This window comes from Tympanuchus pallidicinctus, unplaced genomic scaffold (genome assembly GCF_026119805.1).
Source record: "Tympanuchus pallidicinctus isolate F22 unplaced genomic scaffold, pur_lepc_1.0 scaffold16, whole genome shotgun sequence".
In the NCBI taxonomy this organism is placed as follows: Eukaryota; Metazoa; Chordata; class Aves; order Galliformes; family Phasianidae; genus Tympanuchus; species Tympanuchus pallidicinctus.
The window spans coordinates 13,797,570-13,819,701 of record NW_026294679.1 but is presented as its reverse complement, the minus strand read 5'-3'; the positions used below and the strand labels follow the sequence as shown (position 1 = coordinate 13,819,701).

At 38.2% G+C, this 22,132-nt stretch overlaps 1 protein-coding gene across 3 annotated transcripts in view; it reads right to left on the bottom strand.

Moving 5' to 3' along the window:
• Positions 1-14,325: 14,325 nt before the first annotated feature.
• Positions 14,326-22,132, bottom strand: part of LOC128077672 (adhesion G protein-coupled receptor A3-like) — a 252,454-nt gene continuing 244,647 nt past the window's right edge. For all 3 annotated transcript variants that reach the window (XM_052677159.1, XM_052677160.1, XM_052677161.1), the window contains exons 18-19: positions 21,637-21,732; positions 14,326-18,487 (exon numbers count right to left, since the gene is read on the bottom strand). In XM_052677159.1, the coding sequence (XP_052533119.1) occupies positions 17,266-18,487; positions 21,637-21,732 (1,318 nt within the window). In that variant the 3' untranslated portion in view covers positions 14,326-17,265. The remainder of the gene's footprint in view (positions 18,488-21,636; positions 21,733-22,132) is intronic.

Here is a 22,132-nt window from a genome sequence, read left to right as displayed (position 1 = left end):
TGAATGGGACAAATCTGACCTTCATTATCCCAGCTCCTCTGTACTACTAAATAGGGCAAGTACTGAAATAAGGATTGAGGCTATTTTTGCTGCCACTGGAGCAGCACAAAACAATCTTAGCAGGGACTGAGATCCAGCCGAAGGACTCTGTTAATTAAAATAACCACTATTAAGATATTTACTGTCCCTAATAATCAGAGCTACGCAATTTGTACTACTGAGTAAACAAATCATGCTTTAGAAGTTCCCAATTGGCTATTACAGTCTAGTCTGTCAACTGTCATTTAGTTATAAAACCAATTTTCCTTGTAGTTTATTTGCATAAACAACATTCCTTCAAAGAGCTTCATGGAAAAGAAATCACATTAAACAAAATTAAAATTAGGTTAAAGTAAAGTTAATAATCTGACAAGCTCCCTAAAGCCAAACTAGCCAAAGATTTTTAAAAGTTTCATGCTGCGTTTTACTGATGTGTTCACCTCTTTAGGCAGACTGATGCTGTGTTAAAAGAATGATCATTACTGCTTCTTGAATCCCATTAATTATGCATGTGTGTGTGCCGGGTTATTTGCAATTGGTCGCTCTCCAGATATGCTCTCAGTTCTGTCTATTTTTATGAAAAGTTTAAAAATATCCATGCGGACTATCATTTACTTGTCCATCTCCCTCTCGCTTTATATATATTTTAGGTGTCCTATGCTGGTGTAGCCCAGTTTGGGCAGATAGCATCACACAGATCTTCTCTGGATAGGCAGTTCGCATCTGCCAACATTGCTTTGCTGAGCCATCAACAGTTTCAACGTATTATAATAATAAACAAAGTTGTACTTTTAGATGCAGTGAACTGTTCAAATACACAAAATACAAAAAAGATACAAATACAAAAAGATTTCATAACATATGGTTTAATACAATGAATTTAAATGGTTTAAGATGGAGATACACAAGGACTTTTCACAGAGTAAGAGCAAGAGTTATCAGGCGATGTAAGCCTTTGATGAGCAAAACAGATCACTATCCTTACTCCTTATAGTCTGATCTTCCAATTTTTTCACATTTTCTAACATGTACCATAGTTAATTTTTCAAGTTAGGAGTTCCTTTAGTATCCTACTTAGTACACTGATTTTATTTTAAAATAAAGTGAGCTTTTTCTCCATGCATTATCCCACTATATCGCATTTTATCCATGCTGTTAAAACACCATGTTTCCACCAAAGAAAATTCTGCCCTTGAGATATTAATCTGACCACTGGTTGTAGGTCAACCAGCACTGCAGGGAACTCCATTACAACTGGAGCTGTTAAATATCATTTTCCACTGAAAAAATATCTAAGGATTGGCATGCAAAGTCCACAGGTATCTGTGGAAATCTCTTTTAATGTGCACCAACTACCCTGCGGTACTTGAAAAAAAGCATTAACAATTAAGTTTTATAGATAATACCTGACCTCATCTGTAAAATTTGCATTGCCCCACAGTCTCAAGTGAACCTTTAGCTTTTGCATTTGTAATGTCAGATGAGGTCTACTGAAAAAGGAAAACACTGAAGCTACTGACTAAACAAATACATCTATAGTGCCCATGAATCTTTCTGTGATGACAGTGATGCAATGAGTATTTATCAGCGAAGATGGTGATTGCAGACAGAGCAGAATGGGACAAGAAAAGGTTTAAACTGCCACGTGTGGCTTTACCTTTGGGGAAATAGAGACTCCTGGTTTTATAGGTTATTATTTTTTCCACGTCATTCAGCATATGCTTATGCAACACAAACTGGTCTTGTTATTTATATTTCACAGGATTTCAGGCCAGAATTTTCTTTTCTTCCCCAGAGCTTTAGCTGAGCTGTTCTTGCTTGACTGCTTCTGAGCCTACATCTGATTCCTGACTGAATGTGCTTTCACACTGCTTAGATAAAGGGCCTTCATTGCCATTGTGACTTGCATGGGGCTGGATATTACACCTGCCTTACATCTAGACCTACGGAGATGACAATATGCTGATTCATCTACGGATGATCAAAGTGAACACCCCACAATCTCAGAAATAGCCCTCTTTGCTCACTTATGTTAACCCCAAGATGCCTGAATGATGCTGTGGAAAAAAAGGTCATATGTGCTATGTAACTACAGAGATGTACATATATGTCACAACTGTGACAAGAGAGGAGAATAGGCAGAGAAATAGAATTCGACTTCAGACTACATTCAAAACCTGGGGCTCCTCAGTCTGTTATGGCTTTCACAGTTATGGCTTTTATATTCCAGCTAAACTATGCATCCTTACTTTGATTCTAAGTGCTGCTATTTTGACCCAAACCTCATCACCAAATCATACAAATTCAATGTTGTACATAATAATAGTTTCTCAAGTGTTTAAAAATTGAGAATATTCTCCTCATTATTTTTGAGGAGAATAATTTCCTTTGAATAATTTTCTTTTAACTGCAAATAGATGCTGGTCCATTGGACATTGAGAGCAAGAGGGTACTGAGCTCTTGCTAGCTTGCATAGGGCAGCAGCTAATGGAAGATATAGTAGCTGGGCTTCTCAGAAATTGCTGCAAATCATTTTTTCCCCCTCAAGCTGTTGTCCAAATGGAACAAGATGAGCTTGAATCAAAAGACATTTACTTCCACAATGTTTTTCATTTCAGCATCAACTACAGAGGATAAACTTTCACAGTTTGTCTGGAGAATGATGTGTTCATTTTGCCTAAAAATCTGCCAGAAGACATTTATTTCTGCAGCTCCCAAGCAGTGTGTCTATAGATTGACGTGCATCCTTAGCTTTATGGCAAAAGCAACATCTGGAATGTGCTGCTTAGGAACTGGAAGAGTTTATCTACATTTGAGGGGGAGAAAAAGTCTCTAGTGTGTTATATTACTTCCACTTTGCCACCACTTCTTAGAATGGGTTGAAAAGGACCTCAAAGATCTAGTTTCAACCCCCTCTGCTGTGGGCAGGGTTGCCAACCACTAAACCAGGCTGCTCAGAGCCACAAGTTCCTGACATTATTCTAATGGTTAGCCCAAATAATTGTGTATTTCTTTACTTACTGCTACAATTAATTTCAGAATTTAGGAAAAAAAATCCTTGCATCCAACATCATTTTATATTAAAGATTAGAATCAGTGTATTCAGGACAACTTTGCACTACAGAATACATGTCTCTATGAGGCTTTTTACCCTACTGACTTTTCTGTTTGCCTCACAGCTTACAGACAGAGAAGTAAGGTGACCTTCCCTCACAGAGGCTGCACTGAAGCTTAGGGGTGCCCTTGGGCACCAATATCAGCTGCACCTCAATGCAATAATCTTATTGTCTCTCTCAAAAATAGGTCGAGAGCCAAGCCCTGGCTCTTGCCTGTGGGGATAGTATTTCTGGTGTTACATACTACATATCTACAAAAACATTTAAATGGAATTCTGAAACCAACCTTTGAAGAACAGGCTCAGATTAACAGAAATATATATATTTTTTTCCCTGCAAATGCCAGAAAAATGCATCATTACTTTCAAAGAAATAACATGCTATCTGACTTTCACTGGGTTTCTACTCAGGGAGTGTGTACCGTATTTATATACATGAGGAAAATACAAAATGATTTGCTGACCCTCAGCTTTGTACTTAATAGCCAAGTGACATATACCATGAAAACTGGTGTGTGTAAAGGATCATGTCATTATATACAGCTGTTAAAGACCTAGAAAGCGAACAATGTGCTACTGACATATAAATAATACCTTCTGTGCACAGTTAAACATTGGTGCTATTTTTTGCCAGATTTTAAGCTCTTTGGAGGCCAACTGGAACAGCTGAAATAGAACATTAGAAAAATGTTTTGATGCTAGAGCACAGATGGCAGTAGCCCAGTGTGTCAAAATAAATGTTTCATTTTCGGTCTTATGTTGGAAAAATAGACCTTGTCAATTACTTCAGTAATCACAGGTGCAATAAATGCACTTGGTAGCTAAGAAAAGCTATTTCAAATGGCATCCAGAAAAATTCTTTGTATCTTACTTCCAACAGCCTGCAAAGGTAAATTACTTCAGGCCAACAACTTACTGCATTTGGAAGGGGCTCTAACAGCCACAATCAAGACTTAAACTTCAGAATATTATTTGGCAGTGGAATTGCACAGACACAAGACTGCTCCCTCTGAGCAGCAGTTGGAGAAGCTGCTGTGGACAATGGAGCCACTAACATCAAACTGACAACACCTGGATGTTTAGGAAATTTCCATTGGCTTGAGCAGACTCCAGTGCTTAAGTGTTTTTGGTTTTTTTTCTTCTAGAGGCCTTTTCTGGCCAGCAGAATAAATGGGAAAGTCAACCAAATGGAGGCAATTATTTTTCACGGTTACCTTCTACTCACACCTTCCATGCTAATGGCACTGGGCAGCCACACACAGTCAGCCCATCCACCCGTACTTGCAGCAGTGAAGGGATAACACCCATCAGGTTCAATCCATCCATTCAGGAAAAACTTTTTCTCTGAAAGAATTTTTGGGTACTAGCAATGGTTACCCAGGGAAGTGCTGGAGCTGAGAGTCTTGTCCATAACACGGAGCAGTGACAGAGTGAACGATTACTCTTATACCACAGCACAACATTAAAATGATTCACATACTCTTACCCAATATTTTAGTTCTCATGCAATTTAAATATGCTCCATCTGGTACAGTGACAGTTCTCACAGTCTGCACGGCCACCAAGAAGAGGAAGAGGGGAGGAAGAAAAGCAAAGCCAAACATACAGCGATATGTGGAAAGCACTCTCATTTTCCAGTGACTGTGCTCTTCCAGGCAGCTCTGCAGACACTGCTGCAGAAGAACTGTGGCATTGCACTTGGTTGGCTGCAGTGAGATCTCTGCATTTCTGCTGAAGAGGCAGGATTTGTGTTTTTCCCTGGGCAACGCAGCACAGAAGGCAATGTATAGTTTTGGCTAGAAGGGATCTGTGAGGATTGAAAAGCCTAAAAAAACCCAGTGCTTTTCTTGCACTGTTCATCTAAAAGTCACAATTTCTTTCACACATCTTTTACAATCTGTTTGCAGTGTTTCACATACCTTAAAACATTACTTTTCAGCCCAGTTAAATTTGTTTCCTAGAAAAATATTACATGGATCAAAGTCACTTCTTTTTCGATAACCACTGGGTTATTTTCTGCTTGAGGATGAAGCACTCAGTGTGAGTTTTATACAGGTGTCCCAGGAGAGCGGAATACAAAGACGACAAATGCGATCTACTCAGGAGCTACAGAACAAAATCGTGAAGTGGCAGCCTGACTTTCATGTTTTCTAAATGTGTTGTGTTTTTTTCTTTTTTAAATTCTATTTTTTAAAGCAAGCGTAGAAGTCAGATGATAGCCAGAGCCCTGACTCACAGAGATATTTCAGGGAGAGCTGTGAGTGTACAATGCCTGCAAGTCCTCCTCCTACCCTCAAAGTGGGGACAGCAAGCAGCAGGTTAGCAGACCCCCAGCCCTTATGCTTGTGAGCATCACCCAGAGAAGCCACACAACGACTCCTAAAGCTTCAACTGCTGCGATGGCTGGCATGCATCCATAGACACAGAATCAATTCTCTACATCCTGCTTTAATTCCAGATGGATAAATTAGGGTCAGCAAGAAATGAAGCAGCAGACAATGACTGGTAAATGACCCAAATAAACTAGGCCAGCAACAAGATTTTTAGGCAGGGAAGCTTGCACAAAAGTTGCTGGAGGCGTAGAGGAGTTGTTGAGTGAGTTAATTGTCAGCATCCCTCAAGTTATTATAGACAATTCTAAAGTTAACGTTGAGCAATTCAACCCCTCTTATGTGTGAGAAATGCTGCACTTACTCAAGAAAATTACAGCACTTATTCTGAATAAAGAATTCAATTTGCAAGGATTAATAAACACCTTAATTAATGTATGACTTAAAAATGATTAAGTCCTTTAAGAGATTTAACATCTTTTCCGGTCTTATTTGTCCTGAACGATCTTCAGAACAATTATTGTGCGAGCATTTCATATTTGAAATTTACTACACCAGCCATAGTCAAAGGAGTTGTTATAATTGAATTAAATTATTAATGATTTCTGCCCCTAACTGTTAAGACCAGATAGACTGACTCACTTAACTCTTCACTTGAGAAATCATCAGCATCGTATGGTTTGTAAAGGCATTTCCATTTTTAGATTACATGCATCACAAATAATTTAAATTTGAAACGTGCCTTCAGTTCTCTAGAAATACTGCATAGTAGCAGGTTTTGCTTATAAACCAAGAAATCTCCATAGAAAAGGAATTTGATGAAAGGAATTTAAAGTTCCTAACATACATCAGGAGTATATATAGAAAATTAGGTCTAATTTTGTCCAGCCAGTGCAAAATTGGGATTGAAATATCACCTTTAGGAACTTTTTCCTTCTCTCTGATGAACTTTAGTATTTCCCATATCTCTGGGAAGGTACTTACAGTGAGAGCACCTGCCCGGGCACTGGAAAAGCTTCTGAGGCTGTTACACACAGTTGGTTACTTTGCTGCAGAGCCTGAATACCTGTCACACTTAGAAAATTGTAGGTTCCATTTAAAACCAGTAGGAAATCCTGCAAATACTGGTAGTGCTTCAGGTTAGAAAATATGTTCTGAAAACACAGGCTGCTTGCTCAAATCTGGGAAGGGGGAGGCAACAAACAGTATGTTGATGCCTGTTGTTCTCCGTAGTTTATTTATACGTCCGTATGCATCTCCATACAAACACAAATTACACATCTATATACTTAATACAAACAAATCTCTCTCTCTTGCCAATGTAGCTCTATCCAAACTGCCAGGGAGAGGGAAAAGCTCTCTGCTCTGCAGCCACTCTCAGGCCAGCATCCTCCTCCTGTGAGTGACAGGAGCAGAGCTCCTTCCAGAAAGGGCTCAGTAAGGAGCAGACCATCTGGATGCTGTCTCAAAGCTGCAGAGAGAAATGTGTGAGAGAGAAAATAAGAACCAAGATATAGCAAGGAGCTTCAGGGACAGCACAGCAGTGGGAAAGCAAGAACTCAGGCAATTACCTTAGAGTAACAAAGAAAAATAATATTTTTGGGTTGATCTGTACAACACTGGTGTATTGGGGAGTATCAGCAGAGAACATTCCTAAGTCAGCTGCAGTGCTTGTTTTTCAGTATTCATCCCCAATTAGTTACTAGCAAAATAACATAATTACTGTGAGAAAGAACAGTGACCAAACACTTTCCCACAGGTCTGTAATCAGAACAACCTTTCCCATGTGTGAATGTTCCACAGCAAATAATAGATATAACCAAGCTTCACAGCAGGAGCACTGTCAGAGAGAAAGAATAAAGCAGAGAAAAACTGGATGGATGCCTGGGACTGCAGTTACACAAGGTGCCTCAGAAAGAGGCAGGCAATCACATCACAGCACCCAGCATGCTGCATCATGCAGGGGAATGGAGGAGGCGTGGGGAATTGTGCTTAATTATCTCCCTGGACAAATCCACATCTAGGAGGAAAGAGGAAAAGACAGCGAAGAGCGTTTTAGAGGACAGCTGTGACACCGCCCCGAGAGCACAGGACCTGGGGCTGTCAGGTAAGCTGAGGTCAGCACTGAACCTGCACTGCCTTTCCAGAAGGACACAAAAAGGCTAGAGGGATAACAGCAACGTGGCTGAATGCAGGAACCAAAGTCTGACAATAGAGAGTAGGAGAGGTGAGAAGAAGCACTGGGCATGGGGTGCAGGAGTTTGAGAATAGGTTTCAAGACTACAAAAATAAAAACAAAATAATTGATTTATGTTTATAACACCATTTTCAGTTGATACAAATACATGACCTGTAAGTTTTCAAATGGAATGTATAGAGTTGCAATCAGATATTCAACTCAAAAATCTGATCACGTCTCTTCACTTTCATAAGATCTCTGGTCAGAGAATAATATCCCTCACTCCACAGATATGTCTTATTCATGTCATCACTTTTTGGCATTACACACTTTAGTGAACAATTGTCAAGGACGAAGTACAAGAAGAGTAAAATATCATCCAAAATATCTGATGAGCATCTCAAGAACTCATGAATATTTGCAGCTACTTCCATTGAACAACACTAATACTTAGTTTCACAAAAACAATGTCAAATATACAACTATTTTAATGTTTTTGTTTTTTGTTAATTTTTTATATAATTAAAATATTAAAAATCAACGTTTTGTTACTTACATATTAACAATATTGTATATTTTACAAGGACTGCTCCGAAAGTAATGCCTGCTGTTTTGTTATGTTGGTCTACCATATCAGAGGTGGATGCTGGTGGTATAGAATAGAGGTTGAACTTTCCTGCCAATATCCACTTACACTTTGTTGCTGTGTGACAGATGGCAGGAGAGGGGCAGTCTGACAAATGGTGTATGACATGGAAGTGTGAATGGAACAAAGGTGTATCACTGAATTCCTCCATGCAAAAACAACCAAAAAAACAACCAAACAAACAAAAAAATGGCACCCACTGACATTCACCGACTCTTAGGGAATATCTATGATGACCAACCAGTGGATGCGAGCACAATGAGGCAGCAGGTCATGCATTTCAGCTGCAGCGACAGTGGGTCACTTCCACTGGTGCAGATGTTTACAAGTGTGGCATGTAGGCTCTTGTTCACTGCTGGTAAAAGTGCAGCTAATTAGCTAAAATAGCTAAAGAGTATATTGAGAAATAGTGTTTTGTAGCTCAGAATTTTCACCATTAAAAAGTGCTATTGTGCTCTTTGTACCTTTGTAGTTTCCATGGCATTGCTTTTGGAGCAACTTATAGATATACAACCCAAGGCCATTCCTCTTTACTCACTGCAGACCAGGCAAGCCAGAAGGTTGGACATCAATGTTTGAGTACCTTCCTGCTCTGTTAAGGAATGTTCTGTCTGGCAGTTTCTACCCAGATAGGTACCTGTGGACAATAACCAAATGAGCTTTTTCCCCACAGCTTGAACATATTGTATGCTTTCAGCTTGATGCGTATTTCCAGCTTTCAGCTCCACTTTGAAGCTACTGTCCAAATATTGATCTTTTGGTGTCTCCTTGGAATTAACAACATAACTGGAACAGGCTTACCTCCCCAGCTCAACACACTGCTTTACTCAACCTGGACTTGTGGCCATACCATTTCTGCTGCTACTTGTGTTCATTTGATAGTCCATCATAACACCCTCCTCCCCTTTGTGCCTCATTTCCCTTTCGCTCCCACTCACCTTTCCTCTAGGCTCTTGGCAGCGTGGATGTGTGCTGGGACATGTGGTCCCCTCCTGCAACAGAGAGCCTGCATTTAATGAGGTTTGCAGTTCATCAATTTTCAGACTGGGTTCTGAACAGAACACTGTGTCTTTCTGTGCACTGTACTTTCAGTGCAGGGCCCATGGAGACCGATTTCAACTCTATGTCTAAATAAAGTGAAAAAAAGTTTGACTAAAGACTGCATAAATTAAACATCCCCTAGCAGTGGTTACATGAGGAGGGATAGCCTGTGCTGAGCTGTTCAAAATGCTGTTTTGTTGGTCTCTTTCATCATTTCACCAATTTAAATTCAAGCCTCCTTATATCCTACATAAGATATTTTATTTTTACTTTGTCTAAGTAAAAGGACTCTTGCTAAAGACTTCTCATCCTACAGCTCCAAAGCCTTTGAAATCACATCCTGTATGTTTTGTCTCTATCAGCAGTTTCTCTGCAACAGTCTATAATGATCTACATAAGCCACTTAGACCAGAGACTGTTCAAACCATGCTGAATTTGATTGGCATATTCTAATCTCCCCAGCTTTGTTAAGAGATTGAAACGTAATAGCACAGTGAGGAGATGAATGGGCTAATGAAGTAGATGGCACGATCTAGAATGCCCCCTTGTAGGTAAAACTCTGAACCACTGACAGCAGGGGGACTTTCTCCATTTTCCATGGTTGCTTTTCACTGTTGTTGTAGTACACTGTCATACACCTCTCCAACTTTGTATTAGCTACACACTGAAGAAAAATAACATCTCAGTGTAATACTGATGATTAGCTTTCTTTGGGCCAAGAAATAATAATAATAAAAATGTATCTTTCTGTTTTCAAATATTACAAAAATATTTAACTGCACATCCAAACCAAACAGATCCTTAATTTAAACCAATCCACCCATGTATCAGAGAATGCAGAAAATGTTTCTACTGTACAACTGCATACAGCTTTTTTTTTTTACCCAGGAGAAGAGCATTGTGTGTGAAGTGTACTTACTTTCAATGTACTATAGTCCTTGACTGTATGTCACGTTGCCTGTGCTGCACTGTCAGGTGGAATACAACGTTGTTATAATGCTGGAATTAAGGCTTCTGTACTGAGAATGGCTGGAGGTTTGTTTAGCTCTTGCTGCACTTAAAATAGTCCCCTTACTATCCCAGTAGGGATAAACTGCTAACGTAACTCTCTCTGCCATGTTTTTTTTTTCCTCTCCATGTATAAGTGTTGGGAAAGCTTCTGTAGGTATCACACAAGATAGAGAAACCAGTCCTCAATGCTGATAATGCATCCTCACACCATCCCACATTATGGCACCCGGGGCTTCCCAGCTGTTGGTTTAGGCAATGGGCTTGAGATTAGCAATGGGGCACCAAGTGCTTGGGGGGAGAGGACCTTTCTGGAGTTCACACCTTTGTGTAACAAACAGAGACTGAGGTGCACATGTCTATGCTGAAGCTCTCTCCCTTCTGTTAGGCAGCTGTGGGCTTAAGGAGGCTGTTGTGTGGTGCCCAGAATTAAAGCATGCCCACTCCTTACTGCCCAAAGTTAGCACAACACGCAGCATAGAGAATCATGCATGGGTGCCCTTCTCAGCAGCCTCTGCTATCTATTCTAGCTGGAAGATTTCCAAACACAGATCTGCTGCAGGGGAAGATGACATTTGCAGGCAGCCTTTACATCAGCATGAGTTGCTAGAGTCCTACACCTCCTCAAATCCTTTTCAAAAGAGTCCCAAAGCAGGATAAGTTTAAAGGAAAGAAGTCTTCCCAACTACTTTGTTTCTAGCGTTCAGCGCAGGGAAGGGTAGAAAAGTCAGGTTGGGAAAAGAAGGCCAAGGTCAGTCAGAGCCAAGGTGTTAGGAAGGAGAATGCACTCAAAAGGTTAAAAACAACATCAAAAGACAGAGCCAAGCTGCCAGGTGGAAGTTCCAAAAGCAGCCTTACTTCTAACACATTCTCAATTTGCTTTGTCTGAGTTTGAGCCTCACCAGTACTGTTTGAAATTGGTTGGCTTTTTTGTGAGAGTGCCTGGATTTTGAAAGAGCCCATTAAAGACAAATTCTATCATGTGGCACATGAACCACTATCTGGTTAATCAACAGCTGTGAGCATCTGTGATCCATTACAGAGATTTCTGACACTTATGCTAATGGAATAGCTGACAGCACTAATATGCTGTCATTTATTATGAGGATCAACATTATAAGAGAATAGGCAATTTGCTAGTGGGTTTTCAGATGTTTACTGACTATAGGGAAATCACAAAGCTTAACTTACATATTCAGCCTGGAAACAAGGATGGACACTGTTGTTTCACCAAATTCTCCCTTCTTCATTATCAATTTGGTCATGGTTTCTTCCTTACTTCCCAGTTCATTTTATCAACACTGTGAGCCTCCTTACCCCTCCAGCTTCAAACAGTCCCTTAAGCCAGCTTGTTGCAGTTTCCAGCATATATCAGCTTCTCTCCTACTAGTTAGCTTGTTTCATTCAACTCGATCTACTGCTGGAAGCTCAATTTCTTCAGTTTTCCTCCTCCAAAACTGCCATCTTGGTGTCTCTAAGAGAGGGCAAGCTGGAGAGTTTAGCAGAGGAGAAGAGAACCAAAGCTCCCTGCCTTTCATTCTAATTCCAGTTGAAATCAATCATTTATAGAGTGGGTCCTCCAGGTGCTACAGCATTCCTGTAATTTGTAGCATAATGTGATCAGTGAGTGTAGCCCCACTCATGGCACATGAATCTGAAGAAAGGCTGATAGTATACAGAGATATTTTTGGTAGCTAAAATTCTCATCTGTACAGAACTGGTTACTTTCTAGAAAGAGCAAAATGTGCCCTTATAAAAGCCATCCTTTGCAAGGTTTTCAAATACCTAGCCTTGCAGACAGAACCATTCAAATATCACCAAAAGTAGTTACTGTGGACAAATGTTCTTTCCTGAAGTCTCTGGTGAAAACACTGTATCCTTTGGGCAGCTGAACTCTCTAAACTACTCTGAGGACAGTGACTGCTGAGGATATAAAACAAACAACATAGCTAAGTTTCAGCTATGTTCTAATGAGTAGAGGGCAAAGTCTTACAATGGAAAGAATTGGGGAATAAATGACTGCAAGTGCTTACAGCTCAGTGACAAATAGGCTAACAAAAAGGAGTCCTATGACAAGAATCTGAATCATGGGTAAACCCATCAGATTTTATTGCTTTGTCTTCTCCCGAACTTCTCCCTTAACCCTAAAATAAGCTCCTTTTGCTGCCTTCCTCAGGTGTTGTTGAGTATAGTGTGAAATGAATAAAGGAATAAATGAAAACACTGACCATGCTGGACAAACTTGCTCAACATTTCACTGCAGCTTAAGGGAACAGCTGGAGCTGAGGGACAGGCTGATGGGAACAGTCAGTCATTTTGCTGTTCAGACTGCAAGGCAACACAGAGCTCAAACAGATCAAAATGCGAAGAGACAGAAGTACCTATGGGGTATACAGACACCATGTTTACAAAAAAACATTACCTCTCAGGCACGACCAGCTGCACAACCCTAAGGCACAATATTGGTCTGAGGTTGAACTGCTCTAGAGCTTGCAAACCAGATCTCAACCCTGCTTGCAGAGAACTGAGCCCTATAACACCATCCTTGTCTTGATGTTTGTTTGGCTTCTGAAAATCCAGATAATAGACTGGTAGGATAAGTAAATAGGAATTAACTTGCACTTTGGCAAACCTACTAATAATGGAATAAGAAAGGAAGATTCACGTAGTGATAGTAATCTATAGCGTAAGTTTTCTTCTTAGCAATTAAATTTTTAATTAAAAAATATCCAACCAAGCTCTAAATTTTCAGTGAGGCAGAAGAAAATCCAAACCAAAAGCTCCCTTCGTAGCAGAGTTAACGAAGTGAGTAAGGACTGCCTAGAGCACAAAGTTACAAATTGCTTAACTGAAGCCAGTCAGCCTGATGGACGCTGATTGATCCAGCTGCCACACATAGCTTCTCTGTGAACTAGAGGATGCTGCTACAGGAACTTCTACATTTCTGCAAAGCTACTGAGATGCTCGTGCCTTTATAGGCCTGACATTCCTTGGCACAGGCAACAAAAGCTCAGTGAGATTATGGGTAACCTCCTTCACAGATAGAATCACACCCTCCTTCCTTCCTTGTGTTTCCATGTAACAAAGATGCTATGTTAAAAAGATTACTGGCCTGCTCCTGATGTCAGCTTTGCTTTCAAATAGTTGAGTGGACAGGGCTCCCATGTCAGTCTCCTCATTGTGAAAAAACAAGTAAGTCATTCTTTCTGGAATCTAATTTTCAGAGGAAAATACCTCCAACTCTGAGAAGTCACAGTCAGCTTTGTATGTCCTGATGATTTCTGTCCAAGAGCATATTAAAATCTTCAGTGCATCCGGGATGGTTCAGCTCATGTTACCACATGCAGTGAACCTAAAGCAGCTTTGTGACAGAGCATCCAAAAATCTTTCCTCTAACTCAGGCTTTTCTGATGACAAAATCTGTTTTGCTCTTTCACTCTCATTCCAGCAAACCAGATGTTGTAGGTAAGCTGACATAACTTTTTAAATGAGGCTGGGTATGAGTTCTTCTTGTATATAGTCTCTGTGATTTAAAATGGAGTCAGGTTGATGATCTGAAATTCGGTCATTTCTGTACCCAGAGAAGAGCACTGCATACAGCACCAGCGCCCATTTTTATCCTCATAGTACTGTAACAATAACTTCAGATTTATGTTGATTGCATTGTTCTTCAAAATGATCTTTTGGTGGATGAAATTTCTCCTGTTTAATCTCAGATAGGAGGTGAATGGTAAAAGTCTGTTCAGTCATTTTTATGTCAAAAATGAATCACCAAAACTAGTGCTGACATTGAAGCACATTACATGTTTATGTCCAGAAGGAATTTGCTAGGACAATATATCTCTTAAATTCCTGTTATTTCATTGACTTTATTTTTATAGGAAAGAAAATCAGGTAAAGTAGTGATGGCTCACTGACTGCAATGGACCAAAAACGCACAATAAAACAAAGCCAGACTCCCAAAGCATTGAAATTATCTCCTTTATCATAAGGAAAAAAAAAAAGTCAAAAGCACAAAAAGCATTTTGGTCAAATTTGATGTTACAAAACATTTTTATATTTATTTAATATCATGTTCTCCTGCTCTGTAGTTATACCACATATTTTCTGAAAAAATAATATGCAAACAGATTATTGCATAACACATTTCTTCCAAATTAGCCCAGAAATAGTCACTAAATTAATTTTTTAACACATAAGAAAGGTGTTTTAATATTTTATGTTCGAATTCCAGAGGGTTTTATCACACAAGATATTCTGTGGAAAGCAGCACCTATTTATCCTTTTGTAAGCCATTATGAAGACTGAACAAGCCTCTCAGATGAAATAACAGAGGTGATTAAAACATGAGCTGAATAGAGGAGCTCACTGAGTAGGTTCTTGCAGAGTGAGTACGTCACTTGGCTCTGTGTGTGTGTGTATCTGTGTGTGTGTATAACATTTTGCATAATGGTCTACAGACCCCCTAGGATTTTGCTAGTACAGAATATACATATACATAGTGCTGAGACACAGAGAAGTGGTATTTCACATTATGTCTATGCTTGCTTAGGGCTCACTGTCTATGTGAAATGAGTAAAAGTAAGATGAAAAGAAAATAATTACTGAACAGAAAATATTTCGTTATGCAAACAAAGAAAAATACTGTATTTTAGTTTAGAGACAGTCCAAGCATATACAGCATATACATAATAAAGCTCAGGCATTTCTTTTGTTGTTGTTGTTTTGTATTAGCTAAAGAAGCAGTCATGAAGCTATTGTCTATTGGCTTAAAATTAGACAACCACCTAGTGCATTCTTCTTGCTCACCTTTTAAAAATACACAATCTGAGATGGATACATTGCACTGCTGGAGTTTACAATATATATTTCAAATTTACAAAAATACAGAAAAACAAGATTTCTTGCACTCAGATACTGAGCATTAACCCTTTGAGTACTAATTCCCACCTGCAACACTGCAGAACACATTCATCTGACTTACATGTTTTTAGAACATTCTAACAATTATAATTGTCATCTTTATGTACACTATTAGGAAATGCATTCCTACATACTAAAAAAAAAAAAAAAGGTAGAGACTAATAAACTCAAAATTTAATCAAACAAACAAACAAACAAACAAAAAAAAAAAAACAAACCAAAAAAACAACCAACGAATAAGTGGAAGTACATGGAGATTTCTGCAAAATATGCACAGAGAATCACAGACTGATGACCTTTCTAGAGATTTTTCTATTTCCTCTCTGCAGCAATATAACAATTACGTAAGCCTGTGCTAAGACATGAGAGCAAACTTTCTCTTGTGGCCATACAGAATTGTGCTTTTTCTCTTATTTATGGGTACACTGCTCACTTTTCACTGTAGACATTTCTCTCTCAGCTCTATGCTCCTATTCACTTCATGCGGTTCATTATCATTCTGCACCATTCCTATCTGAAAAAAGCCATTTTATTTCATATAAGGATCATTATGATGTAGTTCTGTACTGTGAGTTGATGCTTTGTGTCCAGATGTTCATGGAAACATGAAAAAAATTTCTTGTCATAGGAAGCCTTGTTAAGCGTTGTTAATAGAGAGTGTTACTGACCCTGGGATGCCCTACAATTAAGCAGAAATCATGAACATAAAGAAGTTCACTGAAGGTCAAATTTGCATTAAAGAATGAAGACAATCTGAAATTTGCTAGGAGAGGAGACAGATTTTCAGAAAGGAAGAGGTGAAATTAGAAAGGTGTGGTTTTGGTGTATGATTGAACCTTCTCTTTCCTGGCAACTCTGGACTACATTGAGCATGTAACTAAATAGACAACATCATATTTACAGTCTCTGAATTAGAATAAGCTATTTTTAAGAAAATAACTGTAGTCCTCAAAGAGTTAATGATAAAACTGCTCTACCTTAACAGATGTGGAAAGGTTATTGGGGAACAGCTTACAGATTTGTTCAAAAGGCATACTTTACAAAGGAGTGTAAAACTTGTTGAGACAGTTGCTATTACACCGCACAGTGTCACATACTATGAGTAGTGCATGCTCTGTAAAGACATTAGAGTGGACCCTTATCAAAGCTATCATATAACCTTATACGAAGGATTGTGCCACTTAAACTAGTGCAGAGTGATTTTTTTTCCTGTAGATTTATAATGCTCTAGATTAATATCAATAGGGTTTTTCACAGCCTTGTACAACACTTTTTTTTGTTCTTTTTTTAAACACATGTAACACTATAAAACAGCAAATGGTATATCCTGACATATGTCATGCAAAATACAACCAATACAGCACCATAGATGTAACAGAGACATTACCTAGCACTTTTCTCCAACAAGAAAAAGGACATAACAGAGACTGTACATTACACGACTTTACAGGCCATATGCTACAGAAGATTGTTAGAGGCAGTATCACTTTTGTACTTCTAAAAAGCTGTAATTTTATAAAATCCTGTTTATCGTTTCTACCATAGTCACTTCTGATTAAAATCCATGGTACAGTAATAATATTTTGCTACAAAAATAAATAAGTAAAAGTTTAAGATGCTGATATGCTTATAAAAGTCGTCTGAAATTACTACAGAACAAAAGTGAGAATAATGAATGACAACAATGTATTTCTAAATAAATGTTCTGTGCAACAAAAGGATATTGCCTCTCTTATTCAGTTGTCTACACTTTATCTTCTAATTATCTTTCAGAATTATTTTTATAACTTTCTTTTAAAAATAACTTCACTTCCAAAACTCACAATCTCTCTTTTTTATACTCTCATTAAGAAAATGGGAATAAAGATGGAAAGGCTGTACAATTTGCTGATGAACTACACGACTATGTCATCTTATTTAGGTTTGAATAAAAGCAAATTTAATGATGTCTAGGTGGAGAAAAGACATTATGATGGCCCATGAACTACACAGTAGTTTCATTTTTCCAAGGGCCTGTTTTGATATTTCCTGTACTATCTGAGCTGTATATCATGGCTTCGTGCACGTTTCCCTTGAGAATTCCATTATGATTTGTTGTATTAAATGGCAATGACTGTGTCCGTGGATGCATTTCAAAATGAGCTGGATGGTGCACAGTGTCACTTTCTGACATTTTAGTACAACTATATATGACAGTACTTGCATCACTACTTTCAGGCTGGTTGACAGTAGGATATGGATCGCTTTTCGAGCAGCAGGCCCGTCTGTGACCCGACTGGCTATCATGTGTACTGTGGGGGCTGTCTGTATGTGAGCTGTGGATGCTGCCATCAATACTTGAAGGAATATGGTAGGCGTATTCTCTTTCACCTGCTGATCTATGCCGACTGAAATAACGTGGCTTAGTTCTGCTTTTCAGACATCTATGAATGTGCATATTGGGTCTGAAGCTTCCCTCGTTGTGGACATGAATGTGAGCTTCATCATCAAGTAGCTGGTCACAGTGCATTTTTGCACAACATGGTGTCACGGGAGAAAGGCAGTTAACGTGATTTTGAGCCGCTTGGAGGTTAGTGAGTTTGCAGTGGCTAGCAGCTGGATGATTAAACACAGCTGATTTATTGGGACATGGTGATTCCTGAAGACAAGATGCATGAACTTGAGTGTCCCCATTGATGTTGACTTTTGGGCGCACATTAACTTGGACAGAATAGGTGTTTCTCCTAGATGGACAACAGGACCACCAGCAATGCCATACATCATCTCGCTTTGCACAGTGATGGATAAGGATGAAAAGCCCCAAGGTCACACAGAAGGCTCCATATAGACAGCTAAATATCATATCCAAGAAATGACCTTGAGATACTGCAAGCGCTCCAAAGGTCCAAGTGGCAGTAAACAGGAACAAAGTGAATGCTGCAGCTCGAAGCTGAGCCTTAAATGAATGCTCATTTTCCAGTAAGGAAGAAGAAATCATGGAGCAGGCTGCCTGGGGAACGGACGCAGCGTCTGTCATGTGACCATGGCTCACTTCAGTACTTGGCATTCTCTGCGGATCTTCTGTCCTTTCCTTTAACTCATATTTGCGTTCAGGATGGCGCTTCAGTTGAATGTAGGTGCAGAGAAAATAAATACAGGTAACTAGCACAATGAATGCTACTGGCCCATAAAAAGCACCAAGACTAGGCTCCCATGCCATCCAGCAACTGGAAACAACAAAAAGAGAGACAGTAAAGAACATACTGTAGGTCAAGTTAGATGTGCAGGACAACATACCAACATACGGAAGTGAAACTGAGCTTTCTTGCTGACATAGATGGCCTGACAATACCTTCGAAGTTTGGATAGGTTTCTCTGGAGTTAAAGTGTATCTTTAATATCAATTAAACTATGACAACTTTCCTATTTTTCAATAGAATAAAACATCTACTACAATTCAGAGCATATTAAAGATGAAAATTTCCAAGAAATATAGATCTGTTTAGAATCTAGAATTCTACTGAAGTTTGAGACATTTATGTCAACACTTTCTCCCCTATTAAAAATGTCGGCTCTAATACTTTCATTAAAAAGCAAATGAAGCATACTTTATACAATCTGTGCAAGCAAAGGAAATTTTCAGATTTCAGTGGTTTGTACTGATTAACACTGGTGTAAATTCTCAAGCTTAAAGATTGTTCTTAAGGAATTTTCTTGTTGCTGAAGTAGAGAACAGCTGGAGTAACAGGAGGAGATTGAAAAAAGTTCTAGTTGCAGTCTCCACAGTGAGCAGGCCCAGGAGTTATATGACATTTCTGCGTTCACAACAGTTTCTAAAATTCCTGGAAGTTGATTTACATCAACTTGAACGCTATTAGAAAAATTCCGGTCTCTTTGTGATGCACTGCTAGCATAATATTATATAAGATTATTATTTGCTAGGGTTTAAATAATACAACCATAACTGTTTCAGAGTAGCTTAAAGTAGTTCACAGGCCAGTATAAGCTGAACAAGTCTCAGTCAGCTGCATAATTTAGCAGCAGTCTAACAAGACTTTCCTGATGGTGAGAGATTTAGTAATATAAAAGTTATAGAAGAAAACACTTCTGGCTGTTGAAATCCCAGATGGACCCTCAGAGAATTTGGATTTGAGGTGGGGCAAGTATAAATATTTGTCTAGCTTTTACCCTTTGTGATCTGCTTTTAGCCATTGTTACAGACTGTTATGGGTTTTTATGTACTAAATAGTGCATATATTGCTAGAAAGAGAAGTTGCTTTCCCGAACTGCTGGACTACAAGAAGAAGCAATGAGTTTAAACCTCAGAAAAATAAATAAATAAATAAATAAATAAATAAGATTTTCAAAAAGTTTCCTAGCTAGGATAATTAGGATAATAAGCTATTGGAATAAAGTGTGGTATATACCTTACTGGAGTGTTTAAAATACTGCAGATAAATAATTGTCAGGAATGGTTTGAATACAGTTAATTTTCCAGAGGGTCAGACGGACAGATAGGTGATCTATCATGATCCATTCCAGCCCTAAGAGCGGTACTGTGAGACACTTCATATCCATTTAGGCATCAGTGATTAGTTGCAGTCCCTCCAATATAGTGAGGAACCTTCTGATATCACATTCCTGTCAAGCCAGGAATCATCTACTATTGTTCTAAAAATGGCAGAATGAATTTATTCCCCAGGCTGAGAACCTCTCAGCTAAAGAAGATGCAGTCCCAATGGATGTTCACTATGAGAAGCTGTGGTGTAAATGCTGATATACATGTATATATTTTAAATCTAAGCATTAAACAAAAACGTATATCCATTTATTAATGAACTTAGAAACACTTCAGAGAGCATATATTTTGCTGCCAGACATGCATATAAAAAGTTTCCAGAAATACATCTTTGAAAAGATAGGTAAGTAATCACTTATATTTAATTGAATAAGGACAGAGCACAAAGCTATGTGAATGTACTTGAAGTACATTTGAATGCTGCATATTTGATGCAAAGTGGAAAATGGAATGCTCCCCAGTGGAACACTCTCTTGGGGTGTTCTTACTTCAAGTGAAATCTCATTGTGGATCACTTCAAAAATCAATTACGTTAGAAGACAGAAGTTCAAGTTTGCACATCTACATTTTTTCTGTGCTAATACTATTAAAAATGAGAAAGGCATAAAACATACAGTCTGTTGAATTAGATGGTTTTTTACTCAGTTTTAAAAGCATCCTTCATCTGTGCCTTGTTTTCAGTAGACTATGTTACCAGGCATTGATAGGCTATTGTTACTATGATTAGGGAAGTATAACCTCTGACTGTGCCAAATCATCAGCGTCTTTTAATATACTGTTGATTATAAGTGATTGGATAATTTAATAAATTTTAATAAATATCTGAATGTGAATTGGGTCCTAGGCAGGGGAAACAGTCACTATGTGTACTAATTAATTACCAGAATTTAAAATTTAATTACCAGTAAAATACTTCTAAGAAGCCAAATGCTCAGTTACAAGTCATTCTGTTTCAGTTTCCATTTTTCTCATCCAGAACATAACTAGTTTCAAATGCATTACGGTAGATGTTCTAAGCATCTAAGAGTAACATCCTCCAGAGAACTAGCAACAAGGTGTTGGCAGTCTAGTAATATCGCCGTTAGTGCATCAGTCATTGTCTTGTTGATCACTTACATAGAATGCATTTATCTTTACAGTCTGAATCACTTTCTGCCATGATTTTATGGAGAGGCTTATTGCAGTTCATTGATATATCATGTTTCATGCCAAGAATTAATAACAACATGATGCCTGAACAGCTTGTGGAAGTATACTGAACACTAATATGCTGGTAGATGAGATTGCTATCTCGCCATTGAAAGACATTGTGACTGGAAAATTTCCATACAGCACAAATAAAAAATCATTGGTTTTCAAGAGAAGAAAAAGGGAATTTTTACTTGTCCTTTTTTGAAGTAACTATTTAAAACCAACTTCAAATAACTTACCTGGAAAATATCAATTCAAGGTAGATAATTAAATACTTTTAATTCATTAAGGTAATTAATGGCCCCATTAAATATGCCACCCATTAGTCAATTTTTAATATCCTCTCACTTATTGTGGCGTAAATGATAAGTGATTCTATAAATGAGAAGTGATTCTATTGACCACAATGGAGTCAAACTGGTGGAAGTGAAGCAGCAAGCCCCAGATTAAGTTACTGCTTTCATAGCTATTAACCCATAAAATTTCATATTAAATACAATCCCAAGTGGCATGTCTGTATACTTTATGATGTCAGTATTACATTTATCAGCATAAGAATAAAAAAATATTTTCCTTAAAGGTTTTATGATAATATCTTGTACTTACTATGGTGCATTGCCTTCAATCCCATAATTATTGATATTGGTTGCTGCTGTAATCCCACATATAATGAAAGGAACACCACCACTAATCAGATAAAATCTGTTGAGAGATAAAATGTGATATTTTAATTTTCCTGCCTTGTACCTGAGTAGTTCTATTTAAACAGTCACTATTTTCTGAAGCTTTTTGATATACAATATTGACTGAAATTCCTAAACCCGGAAAAGCAAAAATGAAGCATTGTCTCAATAAGCACTGTACTTAAAGAACTGTACAAAAAGAACAGCTTAACATTTAATATTTAAGAAGATCCACTTTTCAAAATCTGTTGACTGATTGGTAAATCCCTAGAAAGTGTAGTTACTTATGCAGTCATATGAAGAACAATTCCTTGTCTAAAAAAAAAAACAAAAAACAAATTACAAATACAAATATTTATTCACTTATCTGTGTATTTGTATTCAAAACTTATTAAAAATGTAAGTATTATGTATTAAGA